Here is an 18,907-nt window from a genome sequence, read left to right as displayed (position 1 = left end):
CCCATGCAATAGAGGATAAGGGGCTGACACAGTGCCCTGTATACATACGACAATGTCTTCGGGAACCGCGTGTCTGAGGGATTTAAACACAAAGGTAGTTTTGCGAATTCTCGATGCCATATCGGCTACGTGGTTTTTGTAGGACAAGTTTTCGTCTATTAAGACACCCAAATATTTTACTTGGTTGTTCGGGCTATTGGATGACAATCACAGTATAAGGGTATTAGGCTGCAGGTATGTAATTTTAAGCATGTCGTTGCGAGAGGATGTGAAATGCGCGTTTTGTGGAAGGTTATGTGCTTAGTTTTATTAATATTTATTGTCAGCAACTTTCTCAATAGCCAATCTGCTACACGTGACATTCCTTGTTCTGCGGCTTTGTAAGTTTCCTTCCATGTAGTACCTTGAAATAATATTGCTGTATCATCGACGTAACAAATTATATCTTCTATTCCGGATACGCCTTCAATCATTTCGCTAATGTACACAAGGAACAGTATAGGGTCAAGAATGCTTCCCTGTGGCACGCCGAATCTACTTGGTAATTCACCGCTAGCATCCGCACCCACTCGCACACGTTGCACGATACCACGTTGACAAGTAGCTGTTAAGTAGCTCTTAAATTGATTCGAATCGTCAGATATTTCTATTTATAATCTTTGGTTTAAAAGTTATAGTTGTGTAATTGGGCGAAACGAACGTAAATGTTAGAAAAAATACTATCGTTTTGCCGCTGCTGTAAGTGTGTATCCTGTATTCAACTATTCATACTTTACGGTTTGGCATTGTATAAGTACGCGCAGTGTTGCCAACCCCAGCATAGAGCTAAACTGTAGACATGCTAGAAAAAAACTGTAGAAAACTGTAAATATCAAATTAAAAAACAGTAAATCTACAGCTTTGTCTTTTTATTATTTATGGCGGTAATAAATAGAATACATTTTAGAGGAAGGAATAAAAAACAAGAAAAATCATGTGATTATCAAAGTTCTAATCAAATTAAATATCAAAAGTCATAAAGATACATTATGTCAAATAAAATCAGTAATATTTAAAAGCTAGTAATGTAACACTTCAGGAAATGTGACTAGCGATTTTTAAGGAATCTTAATTATAACAGCTTATAAATGTCCATCGATAACAATGAAATAGTAGCTGATCAGCAGCTGATCATCGGCTGCTGACGATACATATTAGATGGTATCACTAGCTACTATCTCATTTTCAATTTCTATATCTTCTTGATTTTCCGTTTCATCTTTATTCTTGAAATCGTACATATTTTGATTGAATTTTTTTAAATGGTCATTTGTTGCATTGAACTCAAAACAATTTTTAATTTCTGACTTTGTGTGCAAGGTACCTTTTATTGTAGTCGTAGAAAGTTTATTTCGAAGCTTCGTTTTCATAAGATTAATGCTGGAAAACAAGCGTTCTACCGTAGCAGTACTGTGCGGCAAACATAGAAGCTTTCTAGTTAAAGTCGATAAAAGTGGAAACATCGCAGAGCCATCGCCTTTTTTTAATTTAAAAACATGCCACCAAAATTTTTCTACACTGGGCGTCTCAGTCTCGTTAAATTCAAAATTTGTCTTGCGAAGGGTTCTCCATTCTCTATCTAATTCTGTTATATTTTCTGGACAAATACTTGGGAAATAATATAATAATTCAGAAATTGAAGTTATATGTTTTTTGCTCAAATCATGACTTAAAATTACTTGTGGGTTCAACATCTGTAAACACTTTAGTGCCTGACGTTCTTTATCAGCGAAAGGAAACCTTTGTTTGATTTGGGTTACTGCCTCAATGTAAAACTCTTTACATTTCGTGTAAAAATTGGAAAGTTTATTGTCGTCTAACTCTTAAGTGTCTCTTTTCAATCGAATTAAATTTGGTACCATTCCTCCAACATACGTTTCCAATAACGGCAAATGGATTCGAACGTCATTTACATCAACGCTTAATACTTTTTGTTCTTTGGTATTTAAAATGTCTTTGGCTTTGCTTATCTCTTCTTTTGTTAGTTCCAAATAAACCGGTTGTATAAAGCATTCTAAAATTGTCGCATATGCTGTGTAGATCTTATGATATAATAAATACAACTTTGGTTTTTCTGCCTGCATTTCTTTATCCAAATCTGTAAATATTGGTAAAGCAAATCGTAGGAATTCCAAGTATAATTCAGTTGTCAGTTCCATGGCTTTTGTCAAAATGCTTTGGGCAGAAAGAAGACGATCTGTAAACACTGCTGATTGGAAATATAATTTTATAGCTGGAAGTTGTTCCAACAATCTATTTACGACATCGTTCAACGATAGCCATCTGGTTTGTGCAGGGTGTAATATTTTATGCGGTTTTATATTTGTAAACGCCTGAAAAGTTTTAAAATCACCGATACGTTTAGGTGAATTTTGGATGGTATTGAAAACTTCACGGCAAAAATCTTCAAGACCCCTCGGCAATTTTTCACATGCCTGGGATGCGCAAAGCGCAAATGAATGGCATATACATTTCATGGTGAAAAGATTAGGTATGTCATCCTTTCAATGAGTGATCATCGAGTTATTCGCCCCGAACATGACATTGGCGCCATCAGACGCAAATCCTAACAAATTCTTTTTGTACGGAATTTCTTTCTCGTGGAAATATTCGACAGTTTTTTTGTACAAAACTTTCGCTGAGCCGTCGGTGATCGGTATCAAAGTTAGAAATTTATCTTCTACTTCATAGTTTGTGTTGACTATTCTCGCTATTAAAGCTAAATGCTTGATTGTCGACTTATCAGTGCTCTCATCTACCAACAATGCAAACTCGTTTTCCCTTAATTTTTTTATCAAGTTTTCTTCGACGGTTTTTCCTGTCACATTTACTACAATAGATCTTGCTTTCGTTCGGCTCATAGACAAATATTCAGCAATTTTTGAATCTGGACACACCGATTTTACTAAATTAGTCAGATGTGAGGCAACATTAAATCCAAGATTATGTTCCGCAATAAAACATGCTAATTTGATTTCGCTAGCTTTCGCTATTTGCTTCGGTTCCTGTAATTTTGACGATGATGCAAACAAAGACGTAAGCTTCGGTTGCTTTTGTATTTTTTAACCGACTTCCAAAAAAGGAGGAGGTTCTCAATTCGACTGTATTTTTTTTTTTTTTTTTTTTTTTTTATGTATGTTACATCAGAACTTTTGACCAGGTAGACCGATTTCGACAAATTTTGTTTTAATCGAAAGGTGGTGTGTGCCGATTGGTCCCATTTGAATTTATTTGAGATCTAACAACTACTTTTCGAATTATATCTAATAATGCGTTTTTACTTGACGCTTTTTTCGTCGACCTACGTTGTATTATACCACATAACTTTCTACTGGGTGTACCGATTTTTGATAATTCTTTTTTTGTTGGAAAGGGGATATCCCTAGTTTGGTACTATGATAAGGAAACCAGGATCTGATGGTGGGATCCCAGAGAAATCGAGAGAAACTCTTGAAAATCCGCAATAACTTTTTACTGGGTGTATCGATTTTGATAATTTTTACTTTAATCGAAAGCTGATGTTTATCATGTGGTCACATATAAATTTTATCGAGATCTGATAACTACTTTTTGATTAATCTTTGATAACGCGTATTTACTTGACATTATTTTCGTCACCTTACGTTGTATTATACCTCATAACTTTTTACTGGGTGCACCGATTTTGACGTTTCTTATATAAATTAAAAGCTACTATTCGTCACGTGGTCCCATTCAAATTTAATTGAGATTTGATTCGTAATTTGTGAGTTATATCTAATATTGCGTATTTACTTGACGGTTTTTTCGTCACCCTACGTTGTATTATACGTTATATCTTTTTACTGGGTGCACTGATCTTGATCTTTTTTGTATAAATCAAAAGCTAATACTTGTCATGTCGTCCGTTTTAAATATGATTGAGATATAATGAGCAATTTTTGAGTAATCTTTGATGACACGTATTTACATGACGATATTAAGACGACTGTGGTCATGTTCAATACTTTGCCACAACGCCATCTATCAAAATGTAATGAAATTACTTCGTTCACTATCGATCAAATTACAATATTCCACTAGAGTAGAGAGTAGCAGTTTATTCGTTATAAATATATTTGAGCTTTTAATTTTTGAGTTATCGCTAATACTGGGTATTTACTTGGCTATTTTACGTCGACCAACGTTATATTAACCTCATTACTATTTTACTGGGTGGACCGATATCGATGATTCTTTTTTTAATCGATAGGTGGTGCTTGTCATGTGGTCCCATTTAAATATAATTGAGATTTGACTCGAACTTTTTGAGCTATATCTGATATGGCGTATTTACTTGACTGTTTTTGGAGTTTTCTCCTCAAGAATCGATTTTCATTTAAGGCCCCGGAATGAAAAAATTGAACAGTAAAATCTACTGAACGAATGACCTTGTTAGAGATGGCGTTCAGACGTTTTCTAATAACGCAATTAGGTTCCGATAGATGGCGTTATTGCATTCATTTATTTACAATTTGATATAGTAATAATATATTTCTTAGACTAGTAAGCCTTTTGTGCCTATTTAGACAGTTGATCTGAAGGGGTAAACTCCAGTCGTGCATCGGAGCTGTGTGAAAACATGAACATTACATATTTTTAATAAAAAAGACATAAACCGTAATTCAATATAAATCCGCTTCAACTAAAAAACCCGCCGTAATAAGCGATGTCAGCGCTTCGCGCGAATCGACGACGGGCCTTTTATGAAATTTGTGCCTACAATCGCTAACAAAATGTTAGAAATAACAGTAGAACATTATATAATTCTACAATTTTATAATGTCGCGTTATATGGAATACGAACAAAGTATTACTATTTTTTCGTCGATCTACGTTGTATTACTCTTCGATGTAATTGAAGTCGGTTTTTTTTTCGTTTGCGAGCAAACACAATTATTTACAGTTTACTTGGTGCTTTGATGAATTTTTGTGTCGCGTCAATTCTTGAATTCCGCATTTACGATCACAGTCGCATGCAGAGCAATAAAAATATGTGTTACCTTTTTTACTTTTTGCAAGCCATCCGCTAAACTTTTCATCGTTAAGCCAAGAGTCAATAAATTTTTGCTCGTATCTCACTGTTTTCTTCTTTCTTGCTGGGGATTTGTCAACTTCTGACTCACTATCACTACTACAGCTATGCATATTCGTAACTTTTGCTCAACTCACAACGTTAACCGAACAATAAAGAATCTAATCAGACGAATGACTGAATACACGGTCAAGTACATATATCTCGACAGTCAAAGCATTCGCGGGGATTTCCCAGTAAGAAAAACTAACATTGACCGAAACAATTTAAGACTGTCTACGAATAACGCCATCTATTAAATCGATTGATGACCATTACTTCCGGTTCGATGATAGTAGGTTTTACTTAAGCTGACTTATTGCACGAACTACTACGTAGCAAACAAAATGGATGGCGCTAGCATCTTAAGCAAAAAACTGTAGATTTTAAGGCCTAAACTAAAAACTGAGAGAATTTCCAAAAAACTGTAGATCTACAGTTAAAACTGTAGGGTTGGCTACACAGAGTACGCGTATTCGATTGTAAAATATTTTAAAAGCTTGCAACTCCAATGATAAAGATAAGTCAAAATCAAAATTATTTTGAAATATGTGAAAAAAAAACACAAGTAGAAAAATGGTTTTATTGACTAACATAAAAAACACTACAATTAACTAATTATTAGAAGCATCTGAAATAATAAAATGAATACATTAAAGTCACTTGTGCAGCGTAGATGTCCTAATTTATTATTTAGTCGTTCCGCTACTACTAAAAAGAAAATCCATGATCCCCAAGATGAAGAAAAACTACCAAGTAAACTAATTTATAATTATTTTATCCATTTAAATTGTTGTTATAGAATAATAAAATATGACTTGCCCATTTAAAATAAATTATTTACCATTAAAATAGGTTTTATATAGGTTATAAAATTATTTATTTAAACCTTAAAATTATTTTTAAATTCTTTTTAGTTACCTGCAGAAAGAAATTCAAGTATTTACCAAAATGTTAATGTTGCACTATATTTGTTATTAAACGCCATTAATTTTAATATATTTTTAGTTTTCCAATATCCAATAAGTAAGAGTTCCGATAGAAGAGTGTACGTCTGGGGGTTGGCAGAGACTGGCGCGCTTGGCATCCATTTGCCTAGGCGGAAGAAGACCGGCAAGAAATCCTACAGGAACGACTTTACTTTTGTCTGGTATCCGATGAGATCTAGCTTTTGTGAAAGATTTGATGTAAGAACTTAATTTAAAAATATATACAAGATTTTGCTGAAAAACATTGTTTAAGCTCAAGCTATTCTTTTTTGTTATACTAGAATGTTACAATTTGATGTGTGATGAATTTATTAGTGGTGCAAATGAAGTATTTGTGAAAATTAAATATAAAATATAAACTTGTTATGTTTAGATTGTTTTTAAACAATTTGAAATATAAAACTTTTATCACATATTTATTTAAAAGTTTATTTTACAAACCTGGTTATTTTAAAACTATAAATAGACATAATTGTTTAAAATTCACTATATAATTATGTTTACACTAAAAATACATCTTTCTTTTATTTCAGGTGACACATATAGCATGTGGGTATGGATTCACAGTTGCATCAGTGAAAACAAGTGAACAACACAAAGTATTTGGCACCGGTATAAACACAGACTCACAGATCGGCTACCACGCTCCTAGGATTGGACGTCCCTTAGAAATGTTGCTCAGTCCAGCACCTATTTATATACCATATAAATCTTTAGAAACTAAGGTAACAAAAATATATTACAATGATATAAAATAAGAATTTTTAGTAGTATTTAACTTAATATATCTGCAACTCGCATTGGAGCAGCGTGATGGATTAAGCTCTGATCCTTCTCCTACATGGGAAAAGACGTCTATGCCCAGCTGTGGGATATTACAGGCTGAAGCGTAACTTAATATACATTAGCATATTTTGTTTCAAAAAAGGACCAACAAATAAATGCAAATAGGGAGTTTTAGTTTTTGTGACACAGTCAGTCAGAAATAGAGCAATACACATCTATATTGGAGAAATGTTAAAATTCAACTTAAACTGTGTCTGTTTTATAGTCTAAATTAGTTTAAGAATTGTTTAGTCTGAGATATGTAATTTTAAAATTTAGACACTGTAAATAGAAACACCTACTCACTGTATTACAATTATAAAACTTCTATAGATATTCTTATTATATAGCTTAGAAGCATAATTTAAAATACATATTTAAATTTTATGCTTTTTAGATTACAGGCTTAGCAGCAGGCAGAGCTCATACTCTCGTACTCACTGACAATGAAGGAGTATATTCATTAGGTAATAATGCGTATGGGCAGTGTGGGAGAAAGATAAATCCCAATGAAGAGTACAGAGGGAGCATGGCATCCCATAATATCAAAAGCTTAGGAAAAGAAAAAATTATCGATGTTTGCTGTGGACAAGATCATAGGTAAGTTATAAATTTAATAAATAAAATAAGAAATTCTATTTATGTTGGGTTTTCTAGTGTTGCTTATGTTATTTTATTATATATAATATGTTTTTTAGGTATAAATAAATAAATAAAATAAAATAAAAATTTTAACAACAATAAAAAATCTCGTTTTTTTTTCTTTAAAACCTAATAACAAGATATATTTTGAAAAAGTGTAGTTATTCACTCATTACACTCATCATCATTTCAGCCTAATACAGTCCATTGCTGAACAACAAGTTCGCGCCAAAAATTGTGTGAACTCATGTTTTACCCATAGTGTATAATGAGCACTATTTTATATTAATATGTGATTATTTAAAATTTTATGACACGATAAGTGTTTCGCAAAATAAATAGACAGTAATGTAATGTTAAAATAGTCTTGAAAACATGAAAGAAAAACTGAAAAATTGTCTTTCATTATTAAGCAAATGCTCAAGATTTAGTAAAATTAAGAAATTTAGTAATATCTACATAATATATTAATGTTTGTTATTTCCAGTCTATTTATAACAGAATCAGGTAAAGTATTCTCGTGTGGGTGGGGAGCGGACGGACAGACGGGTCTGGGTAAATATGACAATCAAGGCCACCCTGCCGCTGTCAAAGGAGACATTACCAGTGAAAAGATTGTTAAAGTTGCATCTACCGGTGACTGCGTGCTTGCTTTGAATGGTAAATAAAATATTAAGTAAAACGTATAAGAGATACAAGAATATTTAAATTTTATTTTAAATAATCTTTATAGTGAATGCTTCTAAATTGTTTGATGCTGTACAACACTTTAATTCTAAAATGTTTTTATTATGTGATGCTGTACGTAAATTACTTTTGTGGTGTATATTAAAATTATGTAGACTAAGGAGGTGCATGTAAAAGATTTATAAAAAAAAATATTAACATTAAGAATATGACACAGTGTAAAATTTTTATTATTATTATTATTATTATTATTAAACCTTTATTGCGGATATAGTTAACAATGTTTTTCACAATTTATGTTGATCGACAATATTACAAAAAGGGTACGTGCTAACGTATATCCGCGTGTCTTTGGGACACAAAGGCCTCCTCCAACTCCTTCCACTTCTCTCGGGACAATGCAGTCCTCTGCCATAATGGGCCTGCAACCCTTCTGATCTCGTCTGACCATCGCTTCCTTTGTCTTCCTCTCTTTCTTCTGGTGTGAAATCGAGGGGTCCACAGGGACACATCCCTCGTCCATTTATCTCCAGTGTCTCTGAGCATGTGGCCTACCCACCTCCATTTCAGGGTTTTTGTTTTTAATATGACATCTTCCACCTTTGTTGTTTTTCTTATATCCTCCGCCCTTTTGCGGTCTCGTTTAGTGTAACCCATTATGCTTCGTTCCATAGCCCTCTGACAAGTAACGAGTTTTTGGTCTTGTTTTTGTGTTGTCACACAGTGTAAAATACGCATTGCTAACATATTTTTAATCAGATGGAAGCTCACATTAGTAAAAAAAAAAAAATGGTTTTGCAGATAAAGGAGAACTTTTTGGATGGGGCAACTCAGAATATGGACAAGTACCAATGGCCACAAATCAGCAACAAGTGAACATGTCATACGCTCTCGTCAATTTTACTAAAGGATTAGGAAAAATTGTGGACATCGCAGCCGGTGGCTCCTTTTGTCTTATTTGTAATGGTAATTATAAAATTGTATAATATATTTACAATATGTCATAATTACATTAATATACATACATACGCATTAGGTTCTTCTTCTTCTTTTATTTTTGGCATACAATCACCATTAGCATTAATAATTTAATGTTAATTCAACATTAATGTAGTCAATCTGCAGTGGACATTGTTAGTTGTTGTGTCTATGTAAGTTTAATCTTGAATTCAATATTATTTTAATCATTTAAGTAAGGAGACATCCATTAATTACTTGAGCTCAGAATGGGGGGGGGGAGTCCAATGAAATCTCACCAAATGTCATTTAAACTGAGGGGGGAATAATCGAAAATCTCACATCAACTACAAAATATATAAAATATTACAAATATTAAAGAATCCCCTAAGCAAACTGCATGGGGTTCTCCAAGTTACACAATTATTTATTATTATTGATAAAAAGCTTCTTTCTGTTAGTCTACATAATGAATTAAAAGACCAGATTTGATTCATATACTGTTATTATTTACAGAATACGGTGACGCTTTTGTATGGGGTTTCGGTTTATTAGGACTCGGTCCTAATGTACAACATGCTAAGAACCCTACACAGATTCCACCCCCATTGTTTGGAAGGAATGAATTTAACCCTGAAGCAATGGTAACAAAAGTTGCTTGTGGAATTGGGCATTTAGCGGCAATAACAAATAACGGTGACCTTTACATGTGGGGGAGGAACAGACACTGCTGTTTAGGTTTAGGCCACGGAAAGGATCAAAATTTTCCATTAAAAATAAGTGTTGGTGCCCACGTCTTGTCGGTCAAATGTAGTGTTGATCATACTGTTGCTATGTGCAAGCCTTTTACGTAGTTGTTTTTATTGTGTATTATAAATATATAAGCTATAGTTAAATATGCTGTTTTATTAAAACACCTTTACAAATATTATGAATACATAATTACAGAGTACAGGTATCATGTTTCATTACACACTATAAACAGTAAAAAAATTACTTTAAACATTTATAAGTCTTAATTTAAATATAAAATAGAATTTACTTTACTACTGAATCATTTACTATATTATGAACCTGTTTCAGCAGTTATGGATTTAGTTATTTGACAGATGATTGCATCCAACAGATAAAGATCTTTTGATATAATATTTATTTTACAGTTAATTTCCACTTATGAGATATTTCTATTTGCAAATACAATTTTAATAGTTGTAGTTTATTAAGGGCAAACAAGTCCATTCATAACTTATTTCAAGGATAAACTATCTATAACCCACGAAACTGGCCCTGTGTATATATTTAAAAGGCATATCTTTACACTGCTATTCACAGTCTTTAATTCTTTATTGAAGTCCCTGTAATTGTCTAATTGCAACTTGTAATATTGAATAGGAAAACCGCAACACAAGTTTAGTACCAGTGCTCCGAGTTGTCCTATTCAATACCACATTAACTATTGCTTACACTCGTCATGTAATGGTTCAAGGGTACGGAAATCTCGCCATGCTGGGGGTAGCATGGATGTATGATGTAAGTGGCACCCACATCTTTTGCAGGGCTCACTGAATAGATTCACGTAACTATGCAGCCACGTCATGAATGACCGAACTGCTAGTTCAGGCATGGTCGGTGAGTAGAAATGTAGCATCGCAGCGTGAGCATTTTCAGTTACCTTTCTAAAGACATGATGTCTTGACTCCGTCCACAAGTCGAGTGTTTCCCCATAACCTTTAACCATCACCCATTCCATCAACAAACTTTTGAATGCCACAACAGCTTTTAAGACATGGCTCAAATTTATTTGGACGACCGCGTTGCTTGCGAATGGGCGCGAAATCGTGATTTTCATATCGTTGTACGATCTATCTATATTGTTTATTACGTTATCAACCTGCAGCGGTGCAACATTGTGATTACTCTGTAGTTTGCCGCGACGTTTTGTACTACCAGAGTTTATATATGACCTTTTTAATGAATTCTGACTTAACAATGTGTGTGCGAATGAACTGTATTCGTGAATTTTATCAGTCCATTTATAGCTGTTTACTAGCTGAGTATATAGCGCTTGTCGATCTTGCGTTGTTTCTTGACTCAAAAATGTTGTGTTGCCGAGGTTGAATGGTGCAGTGGGTATTGGTAAACCGTTTACAGTCTGTTCTAAATCTCGCAGATTTATATTTACATTGTTTAAAAGTTCTTGTAGTTCTAGTAAAAATTTATCTTTGCCATCTTCGCCGTGGTCGGCTCGAAGCCCGTTTGATAATGTCTCAAATACGTGACTGACGCTTGAACGAAGAGTTCTCAACGAAGCTAACGCTGAATTTAGTTGATCGACGTTGATAGTTTGATTCATGTTGATGAAAGTATTTTATTTGTCCGGTATCAATACGTGATTTTATTGCCAAAACACATTCATATAAGCATTATAAGCTTGACTGACATTGTCATTTCGAGTTTGAAGTTTGAAGTTGAAAAGTAGGGGTTGCCCTTATTGTAATTTTTTTTTTAATTCTGATATTCAGAGAAAAACAAAGAATTTTTTTAATTCATATTTGATTAAAAAACAATGAAAGTAAAATGTATACTCAATAGTCTAAAATGTTCTTAAAATAATTCATTATTTAACGGGCTTTTTAAAAGTTTTCTTTACATACAATTGTATTGTTAATGTTGGCAGCATGGTCTTCGTGGTTGGCAGTTTTCCTAAGCGTATTCCATTGGCAACATTGTATTATAGCGATGTTCCAGATCCAGTGTATTAGCAACTTTCAAAATATATTTACGTCGGGAACTTATATATAAACAAACGCACATAGGCGAAATCGACAGTGCCGCACTGGCATAACTGAAAGCGATTAAACCTAATAAATAATTATATGTACATATATTAAAGAGTATTTATTTCTGAGGACTTTTTTATACATGTCTAATTAAATATATAGTCAACTAAATAACAAGATTAAAAATAGACGAAGAGCCTGAACAACACTCTGGTAGGCTGATTACGATGAAATAAAACACTTTTTTTCTTATAACACACTTTTATCGTTTACTTGAAAGCGATTACATATCAACATGTTGATGTAGTGCTTGCGTGATTCAGAAATTTAAATAAATCTACCAACGCCATCTAGGCGTCATCGAGGAACTAAACTTATTGAAATAAATTGTAAACAAAAAATAAAGTTATAGTTACAAATACCTACTGGTGTGTATGTTTAATCCGGACATACCGCCCACCAAGGACATTATGCGAAATGTCCTTCAAACCGCCCACCATGCAACAGTCCAAATTGTGAAGAATCCTTTGACTAATAACTTATTTAGTTACAGGTAAAATTGCTACCTTAGACGTAGGTCTTTTAATTAAAGAATTTTTGGTACGTATTGTGACTACCCGCGTGATATTATCGGGTCCCGGATGTTTTTGTTCGATTTTACCTAGCAACCATCGCGCTGGGGGTAGATCGTCCTCCTTGACTAAAACTACATCACCCAGTGATGGTTCTGGGTTCTGATATTCCCATTTATGCCTTTGAAGGAACTGATGAAGGTAATCCTGGGACCATCGACGCCAAAAGTCCTGCATCATTCGCTGGTGGAATTGCCATCTTCGCAAAGTATACATATTTGAAGACTCATAATTTGCATCAGGAACAACTATGAGTGGTTCACCCACCAGGAAATGACCAGGGGTCAAAACTACGACCTCGCCTTGATCCTCTACACGAGACAATGGCCTCGAATTCAGACATGCCTCTATTTGAGATAACACTGTGGCCATCTCCTCATACGTCAACGTAGAGTTTCCAACTACTCGTTTGAGGTGGAACTTTGTGGACTTTATTCTTGCCTCCCATAGTCCACCGAAATTTGGAGCGCGAGGAGGAACAAAATTCCACTGGGTTCCATTGGTCGCGAGGTACTCTGCTAGTTCAGGTTTAAAATTAGTTTTCTCTTCGTTGAACAGACACAGTAACTGTCGAGCAGCGCCTACAAAATTTGTGCCGTTATCGCTGTATAGCTCTGCACACCTACCTCGTCTTGCAACAAACCTTTTAAAAGCGGCTATAAACCCTTGAGTGGACAGCTCGCTAACAGCTTCAAGATGGACGGCTCTGGTCGACATGCAAATAAACAGAGCAATATATCCTTTATACGACTTGTTACCCCTACCTTTTGAAATTCTTATATTAATAGGCCCCGCGTAATCGACTCCGCTTATAAGAAAGGGCTTATTCGGGTTAACACGCGCGGAAGGTAACTGACCCATGAGTTGAGATGTGGACCGGCTTGAGTAACGCGTACAAGTTACACAGCTACGATAATATTTTTTAATGAGAGACTTCGCACCCATAATCCAATACTTCGATCTCAAATAGGTAATCATGAGTTGTGGGCCTCCGTGTAGGGTTTTTTGATGAGCATCAGCAATTAAGAGTCCACTCAAAAAAGATTCTTTAGGTATGAGAATCGGATATTTCTCGTTAAATGACAGCGAAGACATTTCTAGCCGGCCGCCGACTCTAATTATACCTTCTGAATCTAAAAATATATTTAATGTCTTTAACTTTTTCTTTTTTTTATTTATTATTCCGTGTTTTCGAAATCCTTCCAATTCTTCCCAGAACCCTTCTTCTTGACATTTTTTAATACAGACCTTTATCGCATCCTCAATTTCCTGTCGCTCCAATGCTCCTAAACTTGGCATGCTACTTGAACCTTTTCTTAACCTTAACCAACGACGATAATAGGCGACCACACGAACAAGCTTCGAGAATGAAGAAAACCTTTGCCACAAAGTTGTGTCAACGACCGCTGTGTGAACTTTAACTTGCTCAAGATTTGTAACCAGGTTTTTTGGTTTTGTACACCTAATTACCTTATTTTTTAGAAACTCTGGCCCTTCAAACCATATAGCCATTTCTGATAGTTCCGCCGGGGAAATACCCCGTGATGCACAATCGACAGGATTCTTCTTAGTGGTCACATGGGACCAATGATGTGTATCCAAAATCTGTAGGATTTCAGAAACTCGGTTAGCCACGAAGGTCTTCCATCGACTTGGGTGATTGTTAAGCCAGGCTAAAACCACTTCACTGTCAGTGAATGCATGTAACTGATTTCTTTCAATATTCATGACTTCAGCTACCTCAATCATCAATTTAGCCAAGAGTACGGCCCCACAAAGCTCAAGTCTAGGGATAGACACCTGCTTTATTGGAGCTACTTTTGTTTTAGATGTAACTAACGAGACATTCACATTTCCCACTTCATCTACAACTCGCAGATACACGACAGCCGCATAAGCCACCTTCGAAGCGTCAGCAAACCCGTACAACTCGCGCTTATATTTATTACAAGTGTGTATCCATCGTGGAATTTTAATATTCTGTAAGGCAGTTAAATTTTTACGGTAAGTATTCTATTCAATTATTAAATTAGTAGGAACTTGCTCATCCCACCCAATACCAGCTAACCAAAGCTTTTGTATGAGTATTTTTGCTGCTATAATACAAGGAGCTAACCATCCGAGTGGATCAAATAATCGGGATATATCAGATATGATTTTCCTTTTTGTTACAGGTTCCTCTTGTGGTGCAAGATCTACAGAGTATCGGAAGAAGTCACCACGCTGATCCCAGGTAAGTCCTAAAATTTTAGTTGTATCATCTACCCTAATCCTTAATTCCTCATCCTTATTACCCTTTGCTTTCCATATTTTAGCTAATATTTCCTTAGCATTGCTTTTCCATTTTTGCAACGGAAACCCTCCTTTCGCTAACACTCCGGTTAATTCTTTATATATTTTATAAGCATCTTCTAGGGTTTCACTTCCGGTCATCACATCATCCATGTAAAAATCATTCAAAATAATTTTAGCGATTTCTGGCTTATTCTGACACTCCTTATATGCCAACTCTTGCAGTGACCGCACAGCTAAATATGGAGCACATGCGGTGCCAAAGGTCACGGTACGTAATTCAAACTCTTGAAGCTCCTTTTCAGGACTATCTCTCCAAAGAATCCTCTGAAATGGAGTATCTTCCCGATTTACCAGCACTTGTCGGTACATTTTCACCACATCCGCCACCAAACATATCTTATATTGTCTCCAGCGCATGATTATAAGACGTAGTTCGGCTTGCAGTGGCGGGCCGATCAATAAATCATCATTTAATGACTTCCCATTGCTTCCCTTACAGGAGGCATCAAACACTACTCGGACTTTAGTAGTATCCTTATCTTCTCGGACTACTGCGTGGTGTGGTAAGTAAATAGCTGTTTCCTTAAATTTATCTTTATCTGTAACTTTTACCATATGATTTAAGTTTAAATACTCCCTTATAACTTGTATGTAATCCTCTTTTAACCTAATGTTCTTTTGCAATTTAAATTCTAAATTTCTCAATCTTTTTTCAGCTATTTTCCTGAACTCACCACGCATGCAGTCCGGGTTAGCCGTACGAAACGGCAGTTTTACGATGAACCGACCATCTCCATCCCGTTTCGTAGTATCCTTAAATAATTTCTCACATTTAATTTCCTCATCTGTGAGCATTCTTTTTGTTACAGGTGGTTCGGCTTCAAGTTCCCAGAACCTCTTCAGCATATTGTCCAATTCCAGATACGAATGCATCACAGTTATGTGAGAATGGATATTTGACGTGCTGTCTACCTCACAGACGCCAGATATTATCCAACCAAAAGCAGTATCCTGCGCCAAGAGAGATCCGTTGAGGTTTCTTTTAATGCCTTCTTGAATAATCTGACTGAATATCTCCGCACCTAATAAGATATCAATCTTATTAGGCGTGTGATACTCGGGATCAGCCAGATCATCCAGAGTCAGGTTTTCCCATTCTACCCTAGTTGCCTTCGCAACTGGGAGAAGAGACGTAACCGACTTCAAGATATACGCATTAACCTTCACTTGAAACCTAGGATCAACTCTCGACCTTAAATTGATTTTGACTGTGGACTTGGAAGTCACACTTTTATCTCCCCCTACACCAACTATGGTGTTTTTGACCGCAAGCCTTTTTAAACCTAAGCGCTGCACCATAGCCTCGGTAATAAAAGAACCTTGCGACCCCTGATCCAATAAAGCCCTAACTGGGAAATAAGTCCCGTCCTTCGACTCAGCTTGCATCACAGCTGTAGTTAATAAAACTGTTTTAGAACAGTTTCCTGTCGAAAAACAAGACACAAGTGGTTTATCTAAACCTTCTGCTTGAACAGATAACTTATCACTGCTTGCGGCAGTATCCTCATCCGTTGACCTTCGACTGGTCGACGAGGTTGATTGATGAATCGCCCCAACTTCAGCACTACCAGAACCAGAATCACCACTGGGATGTAATAAAGAATGATGTCGACGTTTACACACCTGGCATCGGACAATATTTTTACATAGTTTAGCGGAATGGTTGCTATTTAAACAAATAAAACATAAGTTTTTATCTAACACGAACTCACGGCGTTTCTCATTACTTTCTTTCCCAAATCTTTTGCACGTAGTTATCTTATGATCAATCGGTTTATTTATATATATGATACAATCGGTTTATTTTTAACCACGTGAAAAGATTTAGTAAATTTTTTCTCACTGTGATGTACCTTAGAATCGATATTTTCTAGACCTCTAAAACGCCCTATTAAAAAATTGGAAAAATCTTGAAACGTGGGTAATTCGTCACTCGGATCTGAAGATACCTTTAACTCCCATGCTTTCCGCGTGTCCTTATCTAATTTAGCGCTTATAATGTGGATAATCAGGATATCCCAAGATGAAACATCCACACCAATATTTTTTATTGAGTCTAAACAATCTGAAGTTGTATAAATTAAGTTTTTAATTTCCGATGCTGATTCAGACACCAAACTTTTTTGACTTAGTAGACGCTTCAAGATGCCGTTCGCCAAAAACCTTTTATTATTGTACATACTATCTAATTTCTCCCAGGCAACTTGATAACTATCCGACGTCACCTTAATATTACGTAACAGTTGTTCGGCTTCCCCGGTTAAATGTCCCCTTAAATAATAAAATCTTTGGGCATCATCCAGTGACTTGTTTTCATGCACAAGCCCTAAAAACAAATCTCTGAATGTCTGCCACTCCGTGTACTTACCGGAAAAGGTAGGTATTTTAATTTCAGGCAACTTGAAACGTCTTGCTGAACTCTCACCTTGACTATTTGAACTTAACTTTACTTCTAACTCAGGCGCTTTTAATTTATATAACATTTCTTTTAACTCAGTTTTGAATTGAACATATAATTCTTCTACATCATCATACACACTATTTTTGTGATAATCTGAACTATACAAATCAGCTCGCTTAACCTGGCTTATAATTTTAGCATGAGTGTCTGTAAACAAAGTCCACTGTTGTTCCAAGTTATCTAGCCTGGTTTCAATATAAGCAACCGTCAAACGATCCTTAGGAGACTTTTTAAAATTAGTCTTAACTTTTAGCATTTTAGTCCTTATGTCTTCCTGCAGATCATTAAACGACTCCATTTTAAATTTTTTAGTTTAACAATTTAATCACTTATAGGTAAATATAAAACAGTAGTATCAAATATAAAACAGAACACCAACTCTTTACAACTAAATTATTTTTGTCCAAATTTTTATGATCTAATTTTTTCTAAATCCAAGAAACAGATGAGCAAAATTTTACAAGTCTTTTTAACTTTAAATTCTAACTAAAATCGGGCATAGGTTCCCCGTCTCGACCAATATTTACTTAAAACTATTACAAGTCTTAAATTATTGATATTCTTCTAAGTTACTGTATAATTCACTATCTTCAATTTTTTAAGTTCAACTAATCTTTGAAATAAGGTTCAATTTTCAAGTTAATTTCTTCTATTATAATATTTAAAAATGTACTCACAATATATCACCGCACACACTCACTTATCTTCGCTATAATGCACCTGTGGCGCCCTCTAGCACTCCGCAACCTCTCCGCTGCTTGCCGCTTCCCGTCCGTCTCTCCTCCGGGTTGTAGACACCCGGCTCCTCCACTGCCTCGGCGCCGCACGTGGCACCTCGCTGTAGGGATGTTCTGGACAGCAATCCACTGCCTGTGAGAATTATAATAATTTTGAGATATCCAAAATATATGTGAAAGAGTTCGCATTTCTAGCGATAAGATTATTATAATTCTTGCTTCAACTATATCAAGCACAAGTTCGGTCTTGTATGGAGTATTGCTGCCATCTTTGGGATGAATCCGCCAAATACCAACTGGCAACTTTGGACTCGGTGGGAAAACGAGCTAAGAGACTCATAGGTGACCCTACTCTGACAGACACTAAGTTGCAGAGTCTCGATCATCGGCGTAGGGTAGCTCGTCTGTCGGTGTTCTACAGAATATATTTCGGTGAGTGTGCGAAGGAATTGCACGATCTAATTCCCCCAACAACCTTCCGCCATCGGGACATTAGGCGCGGGCGATCGTTCCATCCTTATGTCATCGATATACCACCTACGCGCACAAAATGCTTTGGCTCTACTTTCCTGATGCGCACAGCTAAGGAATGGAACTCGTTGCCCGCGTCTGTGTTTCCCGAACGATACAATCTGGGTGCCTTCAAGGCCAGAGTGAATAGGCTGTTATTAGGCAGGCATGCTCCACCTTCGACCGCATCGTCACTTAACA

At 35.5% G+C, this 18,907-nt stretch overlaps 3 protein-coding genes across 3 annotated transcripts; 1 reads left to right on the top strand and 2 right to left on the bottom strand.

The window, feature by feature from the left end:
* The first annotated feature begins 5,618 nt into the window (after nt 1–5,618).
* LOC123658200 (RCC1-like G exchanging factor-like protein) lies at nt 5,619–10,127 on the top strand. Its single transcript, XM_045593646.1, has 7 exons — nt 5,619–5,887; nt 6,140–6,318; nt 6,654–6,845; nt 7,343–7,545; nt 8,075–8,247; nt 9,076–9,240; nt 9,748–10,127. The coding sequence occupies exons 1-7, from the start codon at nt 5,776–5,778 to the stop codon at nt 10,083–10,085; spliced, it is 1,362 nt and encodes a 453-aa protein (XP_045449602.1). The 5' UTR covers nt 5,619–5,775; the 3' UTR covers nt 10,086–10,127.
* Nucleotides 10,123–11,590, bottom strand: LOC123658211 (mediator of RNA polymerase II transcription subunit 27). Its single transcript, XM_045593656.1, has one exon. The coding sequence runs from the start codon at nt 11,582–11,584 to the stop codon at nt 10,685–10,687; it is 900 nt and encodes a 299-aa protein (XP_045449612.1). The 5' UTR covers nt 11,585–11,590; the 3' UTR covers nt 10,123–10,684.
* Nucleotides 11,591–12,550: 960 nt separating this feature from the next.
* On the bottom strand, nt 12,551–17,757 carry LOC123654528. The gene is made up of 4 exons (XM_045590430.1): nt 16,852–17,757; nt 14,684–16,621; nt 13,888–14,623; nt 12,551–13,776 (listed from the first exon to the last, which is right to left on the bottom strand). Exons 1-4 carry the CDS (start codon nt 17,755–17,757, stop codon nt 12,551–12,553), a joined length of 4,806 nt encoding a protein of 1,601 aa, XP_045446386.1.
* Nucleotides 17,758–18,907: the final 1,150 nt, after the last annotated feature.

Source organism: Melitaea cinxia, chromosome 1 (genome assembly GCF_905220565.1).
Source record: "Melitaea cinxia chromosome 1, ilMelCinx1.1, whole genome shotgun sequence".
Lineage (NCBI taxonomy): Eukaryota > Metazoa > Arthropoda > Insecta > Lepidoptera > Nymphalidae > Melitaea > Melitaea cinxia.
This window is presented reverse-complemented; position numbering and strand designations above follow the sequence as displayed.

Excerpts from the sequence above, each read along its gene's own strand:
- LOC123658211 (XM_045593656.1), bottom strand. The coding sequence starts at position 11,584 with ATGAATCAAACTATCAACGTCGATCAACTAAATTCAGCGTTAGCTTCG.
- LOC123654528 (XM_045590430.1), bottom strand. The coding sequence starts at position 17,757 with ATGGAGTCGTTTAATGATCTGCAGGAAGACATAAGGACTAAAATGCTA. Across the intron at positions 14,624-14,683 it reads GTATTGGGTGGGATGAGCAA|AATATTAAAATTCCACGATG; the intron begins GTTCCTACTAAT and ends ACTGCCTTACAG. Across the intron at positions 13,777-13,887 it reads TGAGGATGCGATAAAGGTCT|ATTCAGAAGGTATAATTAGA; the intron begins GTATTAAAAAAT and ends ATATATTTTTAG.
- LOC123658200 (XM_045593646.1), top strand. The coding sequence starts at position 5,776 with ATGAATACATTAAAGTCACTTGTGCAGCGTAGATGTCCTAATTTATTA. Across the intron at positions 6,319-6,653 it reads GCTTTTGTGAAAGATTTGAT|GTGACACATATAGCATGTGG; the intron begins GTAAGAACTTAA and ends CTTTTATTTCAG. Across the intron at positions 7,546-8,074 it reads TGCTGTGGACAAGATCATAG|TCTATTTATAACAGAATCAG; the intron begins GTAAGTTATAAA and ends TGTTATTTCCAG.